The sequence below is a fragment of the Heteronotia binoei genome, chromosome 1 (assembly GCF_032191835.1).
Source record: "Heteronotia binoei isolate CCM8104 ecotype False Entrance Well chromosome 1, APGP_CSIRO_Hbin_v1, whole genome shotgun sequence".
In the NCBI taxonomy this organism is placed as follows: Eukaryota; Metazoa; Chordata; class Lepidosauria; order Squamata; family Gekkonidae; genus Heteronotia; species Heteronotia binoei.
The window spans coordinates 279343237-279362958 of NC_083223.1; the positions used below are offsets into that span (position 1 = coordinate 279343237).

The following is a 19722-nucleotide window of genomic DNA, read 5'->3' on the forward strand; positions in this document are numbered from 1 at the left end:
GCTTTAATAAAGTTCCAGTTAACATTATCAAAGGCCTTCTCAGCGTCCACAAATATGGCAGCAAATTCTTTGTCAGGATGTTCTCTATAATATTCAAACGCGTTCAACAATAGCCTCACGTTCTGGTTCATTAAACGACCTGGAACAAAACCAGTCTGATCTTCATGAATTAAGCCAGCAATTACTTTCTTCAACCTATTTGCCAATATGGCTGCGTATATCTTGTAATCACTGTTCAAAAGCGAAATTGGTCTATAATTTTTGATTTCTGAAGGATCTGTACCTTCCTTATGAATAAGCGTAATTAAAGCTTCTTTCCAAGAGTCTGGAATCTCAGCTGTGTTATAGGCATTCTCAACTACTTTTTTGAAGGGTAGCAATAATAAATCTTCAAAGGCTCTAAAAAACTCAATCGGAAGTCCATCCGGGCCTGGAGTCTTGTTACTTTTTTGAATTCTGATTACGTCCACAATCTCCTGTATTGAGATGGGATTCTCCAAACTTGTTTGCTGTTCCCTTGTTAATTGCTTCATTTCTACCCCCTTTATGTAATCTTCTTGTTTTGGCAAATCAATCCTCTGCTTTTTATAAAGATTCCGGTAGAAATCAATTTCCTCCGCCAAGAGAGCATTTATTTGATGTTGAAAAAACATGATTCTGGTCTTCCTTTGGCTGGAGTTTCCGGTTTTCCGGGAAGATGGCCGGGTGACGCGGAGCTCCTTTCCTTGTCTGAGGAGGGAACTCTGTTTGGGGGGTAAATTGAAGGGGTTTCCCGGTTGGGAGGCACCTCTTAAGGAGCTGTCAGGAGACGCTCCGAAGCCTGGAGGGCTTCTGGACGTGAGTAACGGAGGTTCCTCATTCAGAGCCAGTTTCCTCCTGGCCATTACCCCACCAACACTTCGGTGCCTAACTGGGCCGCCGGAGAGGGAGATTGGAGAGACACCGTTAATCTCCTTTAACTATACTATACCCACTAGCCTTCTTTCTAGTAGGGTTGCCTTACCTTTCAAGTGTACTTGGAGAAGCGTGCAGCTTTGTTTGGGAACGGTCTGTCGGGTATGCAGTGGCGGCATGTTGAGCGTCGCCGGAGGAGCGAGCGGCTGAGAGACGGTCGGGCGAGCGATCGAGGGGAAGCAAGCAGAGGCTGAGACTGAGTGGATCGACCTGGCTGAGGTGAAGCAAGGGCGTGAAGTGGCGAGAGAGCGAGGGGGGAAGAGGCGCTTCATGCTTTTGAAGGACTGGCCTTTGCTGTTGTTGCAATCGTCGTCCCTACGGTGTGGGGGCTAGACTGGAGTGGGTGACCTGTAATGGCGGACACGGCAGCGGCTTGAAGTAGTGGAAGACACCGGGAGCGTCTGAATTCTAAGGCTGTGTGAGACCCCTACGCTTTATTTCTGATCTGCTTCGTTTTTCTTTTTTCGGCTTCTGTGCTGTTTTGACTCTGTACTTGTTTATTCCTTATATTTTGTTGTGGAAGGGGTTTTGTTACTGAAGGGGATTGTTTTGTCTTTTGATTGGAGCACTTCCGGGATGATTACAACTTAAAGGGTAAAGTAGCAGTTCTGAGCGGCTTTGCTGCGGCTGCACTTTACTGAAGACTCTGGGTCCTAGTGCTATAACTATTACCAATAGAGAACAGAGACATAGACTGGCAGTGTAATTGGTACTCAAATAGGAGTTAGACTTGTGGATTGTGGATTGTACTTGGACATTAAGACTGGGAACTGGAAGAAGAAAGAACTGGAGAAGGGAAGAGAGAAGAAGGAAGAGGAAGAGAGAAGAGGAAGTAAGATAAGACTGTCCACATAATTTTATTGGTAGTTTCTTGGGCTCAGCAATTTGTCTTTTGTGATCTACCATACACTCTGATTTCTTGGGCTCAACAATTTGTCTCTTGTGATCTACCATACACTCAGATTGTTGCTAATTAATTGAAGTTGTTTGATCCCAATTAATTTTTGATGCCTTAAATTTAAGCGCTTAGTCTTACTGCTCTATGTTTATGTGGGGTGGGGAGTTTGAATTTTGGAATTGTTGATCTGATTTGTAGATTCACTGTCTTGATTCTGTATATTATTGTAGTACATACTGCCTAGGGTTGGCTACGATAATTTTGAAATTGAGTTAAAGGTACTGGGACGTGGCAGTATACTAGCATGACAGAAACTAAGGTAAAAAAGTATTTGCAGGGTACTCCCCCGGCAGGAGGAGGTAAAGTAGTCCCTGGCGCCACCGATCATGATGCTTTGGAAAAATTACAGAATACTGTTACAGCTGGCTTTAAAAAGAACCAAGAAGCTCTTAACGAGATGAAAATAGACTTGATGTTCCAGATTAAGAAAACTAATGACCAGCTGGCAGACTTTCAGAAACAAGTATTGGCTAACACGCAACAAGTCCATGACTTAACTGCCAAGGTTGAGAGAATGGAAGATCGAGATAAGAGAACTTTTAATATAGTTAGAGAAAACCAAACAGAATTGATGGAGCTGGAGGATCGTGTGATGAGGCTTGAAATGGAAAAAGCTGCAACTATTCTTTGATTTCAAAATTTACCAGAAGAGAAGGAGGAAGATTTGATTAGTAAGATTATAGATATCCTGATAGTGGATGACGAAGACTTACTGGAAGAAGGACCCAAGGACATCCTTTGGGCCAAAAGAGTGTCCTCAAGATATATAAGGAAATTTAAACTTCCCAGGGAAGTCCAAGTAAAGTTCATCCGCCCTGAAACCACGGAGAGAATTCTGCGGAAAGCAAGAGAGTGTGACATGAATTGGAAGGGAACCAAGATCAAAATTTTGAAAGAGATACCCTGGAGTGTGCGACAACGGAGATTTAAATTTAAGAAACTGTCCACTTGGCTGATTAAACATGAAGTCCAATTTAGATGGCTTATTCCTCAGGGCCTTTTTTTTACATACCAAGCTAAGAGATACAACATCACCACTGAGGCAAAGATGGAAGAATTTTGGGAAGAATGGGTGGAGCGATCTGATTCAGGAGAAGAACAAGAAGGTGCTAAGAAACCTCTTGACGAGGAGTCCCCCAAAAAACAACGTGAGAAAGTTAAAACCAGACTTCAGAGTAAGAAAGACTTAGCTAAGATACCTGATAGTATTGACCAAGAAAAATGAATTCTAAGGTGGGAACTAAGATACTTTCCCTGAACGTTAATGGCTTAAATGAACCTGGAAAAAGAAAGAGGACTTTCCAACAATTAATTAAATCTGGTGCGCAAATTATTTGTTTACAAGAAACCCATATTAGGACAGATGACGTGAAGTATTTGAAAAACAAGAAGTTGGGTACTTTATACTCATCATGTGATCCTCTTAAAAAGAAGAAGGGGGTAGCTATATATATATCTCATCATATTAAGTCAAACTGTTTATATTCGGATGAACAAGGAAGAACTATCATTGTTGAATTGGAATTAAATGGCCTCAAAACAATTGTTGGGAACATTTACGCTCCTAATGAAAACCAGGACAAATTTTACCAAGATCTGTATTTAAAATTTAGAGAATTTAATTCGGACAGGTACTGCATTGTTGGGGACTTTAATGCAATATTTGACATCAAAATGGACAAAAAATATGATGATCCCCGAAAAAAGAAGAAGAATCGGAATTTACTACCTGGTTCTTTCTTGAAAATGGTAGAAGAACTAAATTTAGTAGATGCCTGGAGAACAAAAAATCCGACTACAATGGACTTTACCTTCTATTCCCATGCACACAAATCTTGGTCAAGAATAGATATGTTCTGGATATCTATGAGTATGATATTGTCAGTTAATCAAGCTGATATTCTTCCTCAGTCTTATGCAGATCATAACCCAATTGTCTTGACATTACAGGAACAGCAAAGAAGTCCTAGGTGGTCCTTAAATTTACAAATTTTAAAAGAGACTAAATTCTTGGAGGTGGCTAAAAAAGAGATACAGGAATTTTTTAAACTCAATGTTGAAAAAGATACGAAAATCCCAATTATCTGGGACGCATTTAAGGCCTTTTTCAGAGGAGTTGCGATTAGATATTCATCAGAGAGAAAGAGAGAACAAAGGAAAACCTACAATGAACTTATAACAAAACTGAAGCATTGCGAGAAGTACCTCCTTTTATCCGTTTTAACCTGACTGCTCAGCAATTTCATCGAATGCCCACGAGTTCTTGTATTGTGAGAAAGGGAGAAAAGGACTTCTTTCTCCACTTTCTCCATCCCATGCATTATCTTGTAAACCTCTATCATGTCACCCCGCAGTCGACGTTTCTCCAAGCTAAAGAGCCCCAAGTGTTTTAACCTTTCTTCATAGGGAAAGTGCTCCAACCCTTTAATCATTCTAGTTGCTCTTTTCTGCACTTTTTCCAATGCTATAATATCCTTTTAGAGGTGCGGTGACCAGAATTGTACACAGTATTCCAAATGAGACCGCACCATCGATTTATACAGGGGCATTATGATACTGGCTGGTTTGTTTTCAATTCCCTTCCTAATAATACCCAGCATGGTGTTGGCCTTTTTTATTGCAATCACACACTGTCTTGACATTTTCAGTGAGTTATCTACCACAACCCCAAGATCTCTCTCTTGGTCAGTCTCTGCCAGTTCACACCCCATCAACTTGTATTTGCAGCTGGGATTCTTGGCCCCAATGTGCATTACTTTGCACTTGGCCACATTGATCCTCATCTGCCACGTTGACGCCCACTCACCCAGCCTCAACAGATCCCTTTTGCGTTCCTCACAATCCTCTCTGGTTCTCACCACCCTGAACAATTTAGTGTCATCTGCAAACTTGGCCACTTCATTGCTTACTCTCAACTCCAAATCATTTATGAACAAGTTAAAGAGCATGGGACCCAGTACCGAGCCCTGCGGCACTCCACTGCTTTCCGTCCCCCACTACGAAGACTGTCCATTTATACTCACTCTCTGCTTCCTATTATATCGCCAGTTTTTGATCCACAAGAGGACCTGTCCTTTTACTCCATGACTCTCGAGCTTACTAAGGAGCCTTTGATGAGGAACTTTATCAAAAGCTTTCTGGAAGTCATGGTAAACAATATCTATCGGGTCTCCTTTGTCCACATGTTTGTTCACCCCCTCAAAGAAATGTAACAGATTAGTGAGGCAAGTTCTTCCCTTACAGAACCCATGCTGAGTCTTCCTCAATAACTCGTGTCCATCAATAATGCTTTCTACCAACTTTCCCGGTATTGAAGTCAGACTGATTGGCCTGTAGTTTCCCATATCTCCTCTGGAACCCTTTTTAAAGATGGGGTGACATTTGCTATTTTCCAATACTCAGGAATGGAGGCAGATGTCAATGAAAGATTACATATTTTTGTCAGAAGATCCACAAGTTCAACTTTCAAACCTATTGGATATATGCCATCTGGACCTGGTGACTTATTAGTTTTTAATTCGTCTATCAGCTGTAGGACCTTCTCTCTTGTCCCCTCAATCTGACTCAGGTCTTTCAACACCCCTTCCAATATAAGTGGTTCTGGAGCAGGCAAACACTTCTCATCTTCCACAGTGAAGACAGAGGCAAAAAATGCATTCAGCTTCTCAGCCATTTCCCTATCCTCCTTCAGTAATCCTTTGACCCCTTGATCATCCAAGGGCCCCACTGCCTCCCTGGCTGGTTTCTTGCTTCTAATATATTTGAAGAATTTTTTATTGTTGGTCTTTATGTTTTTTGCAATATGCTCCTCATAGTCCCTTTTTGCCTGCCTGATCACAGTCTTGCATTTGATTTGCCACTGCCTGTGTTCCCTTTTATTAATTTCACTTGGACTAGCTTTCCACCGCTTAAAGGAGTCTTTCTTACCTTTTACAGCTTCCATTACTTTGTTTGTTAACCATGCAGGCCTTTTCTTATGCCTGTTTGTGCCTTTCCTAACTTGTGGTATATATTTTATCTGAGCTTCTAGGATTGTAGATTTAAATAGCCTCCAACCTTCCCCAAGGGTTTTGACCGTATTTACCTTTCCTTTCAGTTTCCTCTTCACATGCCTCTTCATCTCAGAGAATTTACCCCTTTTAAAGTTAAACGTGGTTGAACTGGTCTTTTGGGGCAACTCTCTGTTTATACAGATGGTGAAATCAATAATGTTATGGTCACTGCTCCCAAGCGGTGCAATCACTTTTGCATCTCTCACCAAGTCTTGGGCATTACTTAGGACCAAATCCAGGATCGCCCCACCCCTGGTAGGTTCAGAGACCATCTGTTCCATAGCACAGTCATTGAGAGCATCAAGAAACTCAATCTCTTTCTCTCGACCAGAACACATATTGACTCAATCAATCTGCGGGTAGTTAAAATCACCTGTTACGACACAGTTTTTACGTCTAGCCACTATCTTTAAGGCTTCCATCATATTATAGTCATCCTCTATCTTTTGATTTGGTGGGTGATAACAAACTCCCATAGTTAAATTTCCTTTTGGACCCTCTATTTCAACCCAAAGCATTTCTAGAAGGGAATCTAATTCTCTGACCTCAGTCTTACTGGACCGTATGCCCTCTCTGACATACAGAGCCACCCCACCTCCAACCCATCCCTCCCTATCCTTACGATATAACTTATATACAGGAATCACCGTGTCTCACTGATTCTCCTTATTCCACCATGTTTCTGAAATTCCCACAATGTCTATGTTTTCTCCCAACACTAAACATTCCAACTCACCAATTTTACTTTGAACACTTCTAGCATTTGTGTACAAACATCTATAATTTCCCAGGCAAGCTAGGCCCGCCACTTTCCTCCTGCCGCCTCAAGACTCTGGCAGGCAGTCCATTCTGTTTGTCACCATCTCAGTGGACAACTCTGATCCATTACCCGGTAGAAAAGTAACAGCTAACTCTTCATCTCTTTGAGATGAGTTCTCCCGAACCAGAGATATTTCATCTCCTGTCTGCTTTCCTCCAAGATTTAGTTTAAAAACTGCTCTGCCACATTTTTGATTTTAAGCGCCAGCAGCCTGGTTCCATCTGGGGACAAGTGGAGACCGTCTTTTTTGTACAGCTCCCACTTGTTCCAGAAAGCATCCCAGTGCCTAACAAACTTAAACCCTTCCTCCTTACACCATCGTCTCATCCACACATTGAGACTTCTAATTTGTGCCTGTCTCTCCAGCCCTGCACGTGAAACAGGTAGCACTTCTAAGAAGGCTTCCTTTGAGGTCCTGGCCTTAAGTCTCCCGCCTAGCAGCCTAAATTTTTCCTCCAGGACCTCACGACTGCATTTCCCCACATTGTTGGTGCCAACATGCACCACAACCACTGGCTCCTCCCCAGCACTGTCTATCAGCCTATCTACTACACGCGTAATGTCCGCTATCTTCGCACCAGGCAGGCAAGTCACCATACGGTCAGTACGTGGTTTTGCCACCCAGCTGTCTACTTGCCTAAGGATCGAATCACCAGCTACCAAGACCCCCCCTCTCTCCCTGCCCAGGGATGGTTCCTTAACGTGAAAGGATTCCCGCTCACCAACTGAAGAAGAGGTCCCTTCTGAGGGCGCATTCCCCTTATCCTCAGCCCGGTGCCCTGTTCCATCTCGACCCTCATGCTCCGTGGCAGCAACGGGGCTGCCACATTCAGAGCGGGGCTCATTTAACACGTCCCCGAGAGTCTTCTCCGAGTGCCTAACTGACTGTCTCTGCTTTGCCAGGCCAGTCACTTCAGCCTTAAGGGTACAAACTCGTTCCCTGAGGACCAGGAGCTCCTTGCATCTAGCACACACCCAAGACTTCTGTCCTGTGGGAAGATAGTCATACATATGACACTCAGTGCAAAACACTGGAAAGCCCCCACCCCTGTGCTGGAATTCTACCTTCATGATAGCTTTTTAAAAATATACAGTCTCCTTTTAAACCCTGTTTGTTTATGTGGCTCCCCGCCTGGAGAGTCTACTTACCTTATTGGGAACGCAAGGAATCTGGGTTCCTGGTCCTTACACAGCCCCCTGGCTAAGAGTAACAGGCCAAGAGCCCTTTAGCTTAATAATGCAAAGAGGGTGGGGAACACAGCCACTCCTAATCAATCAGCAACAATCACCTTCAATCACCTTCACCTTCAGCCCTTCACACGAACTCAGAAGTTTTCAGAAACTTCTCAGCTTGACTTCACGAACGAAGATTTAAGAAAGGTGCAGTAGTCCACGTCTGTTGCAGGCTCGCTGGTGGCTGACAAGACCAATGCGGGACAGGCAGGTCCGGCCACAGTGGCTGCAGGGAAAAGTCTGATTTGGGGTTGGTGCTGTAGCAGTACGATTTTTCCTCGATCTCCTTTTGTCCTCAAGACCAGCTATGCGTGCGTTCTCAAAGGAAGAGACAGCCTGTTGGATGGTATGCCTCCATGCTTTGCGATCTGAGGCTAGGTCAGACCACTGGTGATGGTTAATGCAACAGGTACCAAAAGAATTATTTTAGGAGTCCTTGTACCTCTTCTTTGGTGCCCCTCTATTTCGATGGCCGGTGGAAAGTTCGCCATAAAGGGCAATCTTGGGAAGGCGGTGGTTTTCCATCCTGGAGATATGCCCTGCCCAGCGCAGCTGCGTCTTCAACAGCAATGCCTCGATGCTTGTAACCTCCGCCCGCTTGAGGACTTCAGTGTTGGTCACAAAGTCACTCCAGTGAATGTTGAGGATGGTGCGAAGGCAGCGCTGATGAAAGTGCTCAAGGAGTCGCAGGTGATGATGGTATAAAACCCATGATTCGGAGCCGTAGATGAAGGTTGTCATCACAACCGCTGAAGAAATCCTCGGGTTCTCCACGAGGAAGAACAAGGACTGGTTTGACGAGAACAATCAAGCGATCCAAGAATTACTGGCGAAAAAGAGATCTGCCTACCAAGCACATCTTGCTCAGCCCTCCTGTCCCGGGAAAAAAGCAACCTTTCGCGCTGTATGTAGCAACCTCCAGCGCAAGCTTTGAGACATTCAGAACGAGTGGTGGACCAAGCTTGCAGAGAGAACCCAGCTGTGTGCAGACACTGGTGATTTAAGATGGTTCTACGAAGCCCTGAAGGCAGTATATGGTCCATCATATCAGGCTCAGAGTCCCTTGTGTAGTGCAGACGGCCAAGTGCTCCTCACAGACAGGGCATCCATATTGAACCGGTGGTCGAAGTATTTTCAGGTTCTCTTCAGTGCCAGTCGCGTAGTTCAAGATTCAGCAATCCACCTCACCCCACTTCAACCAGTGAAAACAGAGATGGATGTGATCCCCACGCTAGAAGAGACTGTTAAAGCCACCAAGCAACTGAAAAGTGGAAGGCAGCGGGAGTTGATGGAATTCCACCAGAGATCTGGAAGCATGGGGGCATAGTACTACATAGTACACTTCACAAACTACTTGTCACCTGCTGGGAACAAGGCAAACTACCACGGGACTTTCGCGATGCAATCATCATTACTCTTCATAAGAACAAAGGGGAAAAGTCAGACTGCTCCAACTACCGGGGGATAACCCTGCTCTCCATCGCAGGCAAAATCCTTGCCAGAATACTCCTGAACAGACTGGTGCCCACCATTGCAGAAGAACTCCTCCCAGAGAGCCAGTGTGGCTTCAGAGCTAACAGGAGCACCACCGACATGGTATTTGTTCTCAGGCAGCTCCAAGAGAAATGCAGGGAACAGAACAAGGGTCTATATGTGACTTTTGTCAACCTTACCAAAGCTTTTGATACCGTTAGCAGGAACGGCCTGTGGCAAATCTTGGAACATTTAGGATGTCCCCCAAGGTTCCTCAGTATGGTCATCCAGCTACATGAAGACCAGCGAGGCCAAATCAGACATTGCAACGACTTCTCGGAGCCCTTCCCAATAGGCACAGGTGTAAAGCAAGGCTGTGTTCTCGCGCCAACTCTCTTTACGATCTTTTTTAGCATGATGCTTCAAAGAGCCGCAGTAGATTTAGATGATGGCGATGGTGTCTACATCCGCTATCGCACCAATGGCAGCCTGTTCAACCTGAGGTGACTAAAGGCCCACTCCAAGACAATGGAAAAACTTATCCGAGAGCTACTGTTTGCTGATGCTGCTGCACTTGTCTCCCACTCGGTATCAGCTCTGCAGCATATGACGTCCTGCTTTGCAGAGGCTACCAAGCTATTCGGCCTAGAAGTATAAGAATACATCAATCCAAAACATTTAAAATACCAATTTAAGGCAGCTTTAAAAAATTGCAGTCCCATAGTCATGTTTTGTTACCTCTTAAAGGCCGAAGGTGTGGGGTTCAAGCACACCTTCCTGGGGAGCTTGTAGAATTGTGGAGCTGCCACTGAAAAGGCCGTGTCATATGTACCCCCCAAATGGGCAAGGGAGGAGAACTTGCATTTTACCCTTTTCTTTACAATCCTTTACTCAGTCTGGTGCTGGAAACTATTGCTGTTGGATGCTGTTAACCTCTCAAGTTTACTAGATCTATCAGCGACGAAAGCTGTCTTGGTGTAGAGTTAGAATCCAGTTTTTTTTAATCTGGGAGACTTGGAGCAGAATGTGCTTTCTCTGACTGTTCCCAGCTGCCCTCTTGGTTGTCCTCAACACCGGCCTCTCCATTCAATCGCAGCTGCCACAGCCTGAGTTTTGTAGGGATTGCCCGTGAGGAGGGTCAGGACTCCAAACTTCTCTTCCACGGCCTGAGGCCTTGTCTCTGTAGCTGCTGCAGCCTAGCCCCTGGTTGCCATGGGGACAGCTTTCTGCCTTGTGCCCCCCTGGGGGAGGAGCCAGTGGCCGGCAGACTGCCCTCCCCTTCCTCCTGGTGCTTCTTTTGGAATAGCATCTCCCAGACGATGGAGGTCCATGTGGCACAGAGAACCACTACCAGGATCTAAAGTTAGAAAGCGTTTATTTTAAAACAAATGTTCACCAGCACCAGACTGAGCAAAGGATTGTAAAGAAAAGGGTAAAATGCAAATCCTCCCTCTATACATGCCCTACCTGGGGTTGCCAGGGGATCCCCTAGTTTGAGCACCCCCCCCCCCTTTCAGGGTTTTCAGAAAATAGGGGAGGGGGTTGAATGTCCACTCAACACTCCATTATACTCTAGGGAGACTGGTCCCCATAGGATATAATGGCCTTAGACTGTGACAGAAAAGCTATCCAATGCAGGGAGTTTTGACTCTGGGAAGCTAACTTGGAGGGGCTGGAAAAGAAGGAAGGTGTCAGCTTTACCAGGAAAAGGACAGGAATCACACCGTGGATGCCACTGAGAGTCAAACTAGGTCTCATGGATGACACAAGCCAGGACTCAGGAATGCACGAGCCAAGACTCGGGCGTCCAATCAACGGGACTCTTTGCCAGACACTTAGAAGGTGGAAGGCACCTAGAAAGGGCTCTGGTCTGTTCCGTTCAACTCCCGCTCGCTGAAGGGAGCAGGACGCCTACTGGCTTTGGTGGCCAGTGGAAATGGATGTGGATCCAGAGAAAGGGGCTAAGCGGACCCCTTGACGTTATTGCCAGCGGTGAAAACAGAATGACGAAGACACTCTACCTCATTCAAGTTCTCCAGAGTCAAAGAAAGTGCATTTGGGGTAAGTGCCACCTGTTCCAAGTGTGACAATGAGTCAGATTAGACACCTACATCTGATTCGTGTCACTAGAAAGATCCAGCCTGGCTCTTGGAGAGAGTAAGAGGAAGAGGGAACGTTCAATTACTAGAAATGATAAATTCCTCTCCTGGCTGGTCTCCTATCCCCTTTTTGTCCACTTGCCATGAAGGAGGGGAGGAAGCTGGATTGGTCCACCCACTGAAATCCAACAAAACTGGGAACTTCCAACTTTGCCCTCTGGAATTTCAGGTGAATCTTTACGGCATTGGGGAGGGCAGAAGTGCCCCAGAGATTGGGGAGGGGGTTCTGATGAAATTCAAATGCTTGTTCCGTTCGCCAAATTGCCCTCGAAAGAGATGTGGGGGGATTTAGTTAGGTGGCTAAAGACGGTGAATGCATGGGGTCAATACCCTGTATATGCAGGATATAAGGGCCTTAGACCATGACAGAAAAGCTATCCAATACAAGGAGTTTTGACTCTGGGAAGCTCCTACCCCCAACTCCTTGCTGGTCTCTGAGGTGCCAGCAGTCTCGAATCTAGAGAAATATACCAGGTGACTGATAAAAATATAGAAGCACTTGGAGGGGCTTGAAAAGAAGGAAGGAGTCAGCTTTACCAGGAAAAGGACAGGAATTGCTCCGTGGATGCCAGTTAGAGTCAAACTAGCCTCATGGGTGACACAAGCCAGGACTCGGGTGCCCAACCATGCAACGATCACCTCGAGGCTGGACTACTGTAATGCCCTCTACATGGGGCTGCCCTTGTGCCGAACCCGGAAGCTGTAGCTAGTGCAGAACACGGCCGCCTGGCTGTTATTGGGGCTCCCCAGGTGGGAGCACATTCAGCCGGGACTGCGGGAACTGCACTGGCTGCCAATAGTATCCCGCAGGGGTGGCCAACGGTAGCTCTCCAGATGTTTTTTGCCTACAACTCCCACCAGTGCCAGCCAGCATGGCCAATGGCTGCGGCTGATGGGAGTTGTAGGCAAAAAACATCTGGAGAGCTAACGTTGGCCACCTCTTGTTAACAGATAAAGTATACACGGTTCTACCCCTATATAATAAAAGGCGATCTTTATTCAGATACTCTGGGAAGAACACCCCTCAGGGACAAAGACACCAGACTCTCAGGTTCTGACAGATATTGAGAATTTATTTAAATCTTAATTACTGCAGTATTCTGACAAGACCAGGGACAAATGTATAATCCCAAGGTTTCATGATTACATAGCTACATGGGCTCATGGGTGTATGGTTACATGACCCATGGGTCCAAGGTTACATGATTACATAGTTTCTTAGTTACATGGCTATAGCCTTTCGTGTGCTCAGGTTCCTTCGCCTATTACATTTAGTAAAAGCAAAGCCATTGTATAGATAGCAAAAAGCATTTCATTCTCGCCTCTCCTATGGCTTCAGGTGGTTGTCTATGCAGAAGTGCGGAGGGGTCTTGCTTCCCAGGAAGCTTCCCTTAAACTCACTGTTAATTAGCTAACTGACCAACCCCTTTGATCTCCTCCTAAGTTATACCTTTCTCCACAATGTCCACCCCTTCCTTCTATCCAATCAAAAACCAGAAAGCCAGATTCTGTCATCTTTTGGCTGGAAAGCCCCCCAAAACCCTGTTACATAAGAAAACCACCTTTTGTTGCCAAATACTTCTGCTAATTAGTACCAGATAGGCCACTGAACCCTAAAGGGAAAAATCCCCATCTGGGACCAAAGACTTTCCCACGAAAGCTTGGGAACCCTATCTCACCCATCCTAATCAATACTTTAATACATATAATAAAGCATACAATCACAGTAACATATATGAGACCAGAAATATTACCCATATGTAAATATAGAAAAGGGAAAGGCTATGTATGTGTGTATATGGAGAGAGCTATATAAAGCCCACAAAGATTCTATATAGCCACTATACTTGCCCTGCATGATTTTCTAAAAGGGACTATGAGGAGCATATTGCAAAAAACATAAAGACCAACAATAAAAATTTCTTCAACTATATTAGAAGTAGGAAACCAGCCAGGGAGGCAGTGGGGCCCTTGGATGACCATGGGGTAATAGGATTACTGAAGGAGGATAGAAGAAGAAGAAGAAGATATTGGATTTATATCCCGCTCTCCACTCCGAAGAGTCTCAGAGCGGCTCACAATCTCCTTTACCTTCCTCCCCCACAACAGACACCCTGTGAGGTGGGTGGGGCTGGAGAGGGCTCTCACAGCAGCTGCCCTTTCAAGGACAACCTCTGACAGAGCTATGGCTGACCCAAGGCCATTCCAGCAGGTGCAAGTGGAGGAGTGGGGAATCAAACCTGGTTCTCCCAGATAAGAGTCCGCACACTTAACCACTACACCAAACTGGCTGAGGGAAATGGCTGAGAAGCTGAATGAATTTTTTGCCTTCATCTTCACTGTGGAAGATGAAAACTTTTTGCCCGCCCCAGAACCACTAATTTTGGAAGGGGTGTTGAAAGATCTGAGTCACATTGAGGTGACAAAAGAGGAGGTCCTACAACTGATGGACAAATTAAAAACTAATAAGTCACCGGGTCCGGATGGCATACATCCGAGAGTTCTGAAAGAACTCAAAGTTGAACTTGTGGATCTTCTAACAAAAATCTGTAATCTTTCATTGAAATCTGCCTCCATTCCTGAGGCCTGGAAGGTAGCAAATGTCACCCCCATCTTTAAAAAGGGTTCCAGAGGAGATCCAGGAAATTACAGGCCAGTCAGTCTGACTTCAATACCGGGAAAGTTGGTAGAAAGCATTATCAAGGACAGAATGAGTAGGCACATTGATGGGCACGGGTTATTGAGGAAGACTCAGCATGGGTTCTGTAAGGGAAGATCTTGCCTCACTAACCTGTTACATTTCTTTGAGGGGGTGAACAAACATGTGGACAAAGGAGACCCGATAGATGTTGTTTACCTTGACTTCCAGAAAGCTTTTGATAAAGTTCCTCATCAAAGGCTCCTTAGAAAGCTTGAGAGTCATGGAGTAAAAGGACAGGTCCTCTTGTGGATCAAAAACTGGCTGAGTAATAGGAAGCAGAGAGTGAGTATAAATGGGCAGTCTTCGCAGTGGAGGACGGTAAGCAGTGGGGTGTTGCAGGGCTCGGTACTGGGTCCCATGCTCTTTAACTTGTTCATAAATGATTTAGATTTGGGAGTGAGCAGTGAAGTGGCCAAGTTTGCGGATGACACTAAATTGTTCAGGGTGGTGAGAACCAGAGAGGATTGTGAGGAACTCCAAAGGAATCTGTTGAGGCTGGGTGAGTGGGCGTCAACGTGGCAGATGCGGTTCAGTGTGGCCAAGTGCAAAGTAATGCACATTGGGGCCAAAAATCCCAGCTACAAATACAAGTTGATGGGGTGTGAACTGGCAGAGACTGACCAAGAGAGAGATCTTGGGGTCGTGGTAGATAACTCACTGAAAATGTCAAGACAGAGTGCGTTTGCAATAAAAAAGGCCAACACCATGCTGGGAATTATTAGGAAGGGAATTGAAAACAAATCAGCCAGTATCATAATGCCCCTGTATAAATCGATGGTGCGGTCTCATTTGGAGTACTGTGTGTAGTTCTGGTCGCCGCACCTCAAAAAGGATATTATAGCATTGGAGAAAGTCCAGAAAAGGGCAACTAGAATGATTAAAGGGCTGGAACACTTTCCCTATGAAGAAAGGATGAAACACTTGGGACTCTTTAGCTTGGAGAAACGTCGACTGCGGGGTGACATGATAGAGGTTTACAAGATAATGCATGGGATGGAGAAAGTAGAGAAAGAAGTACTTTTCTCCCTTTCTCACAATACAAAAACTCGTGGGCATTCGATGAAATTGCTGAGCAGACAGGTTAAAACGGATAAAAGGAAGTACTTCTTCACCCAAAGGGTGATTAACGTGTGGAATTCACTGCCACAGGAGGTGGTGGCGGCCACAAGCATAGCCACCTTCAAGAGGGGTTTAGATAAAAATATGGAGCACAGGTCCATCAGTGGCTATTAGCCACAGTGTGTGTGTGTGTGTGTATAAATTTTTTGCCACTGTGTGAAAAAGAGTGTTGGATGGGCCATTGGCCTGATCTATCATGGCTTCTCTTATGTTCTTATGTTATAGTTCCCTAGTCTATTAGGAAAGTCTAACAAATCCATTTAATAAAAATCTCTTCTCTGTGTCCATGCCTGAATTCTTGACAGGCTCTCCCCTTTTGGCAATCTTTCTCTCATTCCCCCTCCTTTCTCCATTTCACTACGGTATTGGGATAATTGTTATAGAAACCCCCTATAGGAGATCATTTCGGCCACCTATCTATCTCATCTCTTCCCAACAGGGTATAGACAAACATCCATAATATTATTCTATAGAATTCCTCCACGCCGGACTCATTGGAGCTCCATACAAAGGCATTGTCAAAGTCCTCTTCCGCAATGAGATTAATAGACTTGTTTTCCTAGAGCCTCATTAGTACTCCATGTGTTGAGGACATGGTTATCAAAGTTTACTTTATCATCTTCAGATGTTTTGGGAACAAACTTGTTTACAGCATTTTTGTGCAACTATGCAGTCACATAACAAGATATTGACTCCACACATACTTTTGCCACTAAGTTTATCCGGCCGGCCGCTAATTAGTACCAAATGTGTTTTCCCAGATAAGTTCATCCGTGGCCATCCATCCCTTTTGATTAGAGAAATACAGGCCATTCAATATGAACAGTCATATGGACACATCATATATATAAAAATCCAACACACCCCTCATCCAGATCACAAGCAATACTCCCTCTAAGCCAGGGGTGTCAAACATGCGGCACGGGGGCCGAATCAGGCCCTAGGAGGGCTCCTATCAGGTGCCCAAGCAACTGGCTGTCTTCTGCTTCCTTCTCCCTCTGTCTTTCTCCCTTCTGCATCACAGCTTGCTTTGCATGGCTTGCTCAATCGTACAGGAGCTTCAGAGCAAAACCTCTGTTTTCTCCATATTTTCCTAGGAGGAAAGGCTGAGGGACTTGGGAAGCTTCGGGGGGGGGGGGGGGGACAGGATGGATCTCTTGAAGTCTCTGAAGGGCTGTCCCCTAGAGGAGGGCAGGGAGCTGTTTTTCCTGGCAGCGGAGAAGAGGACTCATAATCATGGGTTTAAATTAAGGATGGGAAGGTGCAGAGCTGGATATTAGGAACAACTTTTTTTACAGGGTCGTTCAGTGGTGGAATCAGCTCCCAAGGGAGGTGGTGCGTTCCCCCTAGCTGGCAATCTTCAAGCAGCGGCTTGACAAACACAGGTCAGGGATGCTCTAGGCCAGTGGCCAAACTGGCTTAAGATAAGAGCCACACAGAATAAACGTCAGATGTTTGAGAGCCTCACGGAAGGAAGGAAGGCCAACAGATAGGGGGAGGGGGAAAGAAAGCAACTTTCATTTTAAAAGCACTGTCCAAGCTACCAACTGGCTTGTCTTGGAGAAGAGTTTTCTATAGACAAATGCCTTCTCCAAGCCAGTTAATGATGGGATGATGGGGGTTCAAGAGCCACACAATGTGTGTGAAAGAGCTGCATGGGGACTCCTGAGCCGCAGTTTGGCCTCCGCTGCTCTAGGCTGACCTGCATTGAGTAGGGGGTTGGACTAGATGGGCTCTGCGGCCACTTCTAACTCTATGATTCTATAAACTTAAGGAGATCGTCCAAACCTGTTTTAACAGATAAACAGGAGTAAGAAGCTAGGTTACCCTGAATAAAACTCTGTTGATCGTAAAAGTGCCACTGGACTCAAAGTCTGTTCTGCTAGGAAGCGTACAGCAGTTAACAATAGGGCATTTGGGAGGTCTGCAGACTGTAAAGCTGAATTATTCCAGATGGCTTTTTCTATGCAGGCAATAGAGTCACACTGTAATAAATGATTCACAAGGTAAACTTGGGAAAATTATTAGGGACTGCGGTCTGTCCTACCATGCATAGCTGGGGTGGCCAAACTTGCTTAATGTAAGAGCCACATAGAATAAATGTAAGATGTTTGAGAGCTGCAGAACTCAGGAAATATCTGGGGACTTTGGGGGTGCAGCCAGGAGCAAGGGTGTGGCCAGCACAATTCAACTCCAAAGGAAGTTCTGGCCATCACATTTCAAGGCACCGTGTCCCTTTTAAATGCCTCCCCTCAGTTTAGAATAATGAAGGATAGGGGCACCTTCTTTGGGAGCTCATAGAATTGGACCCCCTGGTCCAATCTTTTTGAAACTTGGGGGGAGGGGGGCTTTTGAGGAAATGCACCTATGCTGCAAATCTGGTGCCTCTACCTCAAAAAACAGGACCCCTCCCCAAGCCCCAGATACCAACAGATTGATTCTCATTTATACCCTATGGGAACCAGTCTCCATAGGGAATAATGGAGTGCCCCCCTCCCCGCTTTCTGCTAACCCTGAAGGGAGGGAGGGCCTCCAAACCAGGGAATCTCCTGCTCCCAACTGGAGATTTAGACAACCCGAAAGGTGAAAGACTCAGTAAGGTCTACAACCCTACAAAAGGCCTATGAGGCCTGGTATAAAGTTTGCAAGAGGCCTGCGTTTCCCAGACAACCTCTAAGCCCTGTGATTGGACTGGGGTGAGATTGGAGGGAAGGGAAAGCCCAATCACCATCCTGGGGGCGGGGCCATGGGCCATATAAGGCCCTGTTGCCGGGGGTGGGAATTCAGTCTTCTCTGGGGAGCTGAGTGAGGGGGTGAAGGGCTGCTGCCAGCCGAAGAGGAACATCCAATCCAATCCATCCGAGGACGGTGGTGGGCTGAACTAAGGAGCACCCCCCCGGGTTATGGTTGCCAATCCCCAGGTGGGGGCAGGGGATACCCCAGTTTGGAGCCCAACGCCCCTTCAGGCTCATCAGAGAGTGGGGGGGGGGATGTCTGCTGGGTGCTCCATTATTCCCTATGGAGACCGATTCATAGAATCCTAGAGTTGGAAGGGACCTCCAGGGTCATCTAGTCCAACCCCCTGCACAATGCAGGAAACTCACAAACGCCTCCCCCTAAGTTCACAGGATCCTCATTGCTTTCAGGTGGCCATCTAGCTTCTGCTTAAAAACCTCCAAGGAAGGAGAGCCCACCACCTACAACGGAGGAAGCCCGTTCCACTGAGGAACCGCTCTTAAAAGTCATAGAATCATAGAGTTGGAAGCGACCTCCAGGGTCATCTAGTCCAACCCCCTAAACAAGGCAGGAAATGCACAAAGACCTCTTCCTAAATTCACAGGATCCTCATTGCTGTCAGGTGGCCATCTAGCCTCTGCTTAAAAACCTCCTAGGAAGGAGAAACATGGAATCAGAATCCTAGAGCTGGAAGGGACCTCCAGGGTCATCTAGTCCAACCCCCTAAACAAGGCAGGAAACGCACAAAGACCTCCCCCTAAATCCACAGTATCCTCATTGCTGTCAGGTGGCCATCCAGCCTCTGCTTAAAACCCTCCAAGGAAGGAGAGCCCACCACCTCCCGAGGAAGCCTGTGGAAACTTAGAATCCTAGAGTTGGAAGGGACCTCCAGGGTCATCTAGTCCAACCCCCTGCACAAGGCAGGAGACTCACAAACACCTGCCCCTAAATCCACAGGAACCTCATTGCTGTCAGGTGGCCATCTAGCCTCTGCTGAAAACCCTCCAAGGAAGGAGAGCCCCAAACCTCCCGAGGAGGAAGCCTGTGGAGTCCTATGGTTGGAAGCAAAGGGATTCTCTCCCAAGGCCAACGGGAGGGACTGGGAGGCAGCCCAGGAGGAGAGGGAGCCGGGCGCATTCCTCCTTGAGGAAACATGCTGCTTCCTGCTCTCCCAATCACCAGCCAGCGGCGCCATGGGATGACGACACCAGGGGGGGTCCACTCCCAACCAATCACCAGCCAGTGCTGGGGGATGACGACAGCAGGGGATGCAAAGCACTGTGGGCTGCTGGGAAAGCGAGGCAGGCAGGAGCAGGCAGCGGTGAATGGGAGGTAAGGGCTGCGAGGCGCGGCTGGGCAGAGCTGATGTGTGGGGCTTTCTTCAGGTAGGCGGGCAAGGCTTGGTGTGGCTGCCCTGCGGCCAGGGGGCGCCCCAGGCAGCCGCCTACTTGGAATCATAGAAAACTAGAGCTGGAAGGGACCTCCGGGGTCATCTAGTCCAACCCCCTGCACAAGGC

At 46.4% G+C, this 19722-nt stretch overlaps 1 protein-coding gene across 1 annotated transcript in view; it reads left to right on the top strand.

Moving 5' to 3' along the window:
* Positions 1 to 2960: 2960 nt before the first annotated feature.
* The window catches only part of LOC132586432 (zinc finger protein 436-like), a gene marked incomplete at its 3' end in the record, with an annotated part of 31187 nt that continues 14425 nt past the window's right edge, over positions 2961 to 19722 (top strand). Inside the window, exon 1 of the mRNA XM_060258547.1 lies at positions 2961 to 3068. Within this exon, the coding sequence (XP_060114530.1) occupies positions 2961 to 3068 (108 nt within the window). The remainder of the gene's footprint in view (positions 3069 to 19722) is intronic.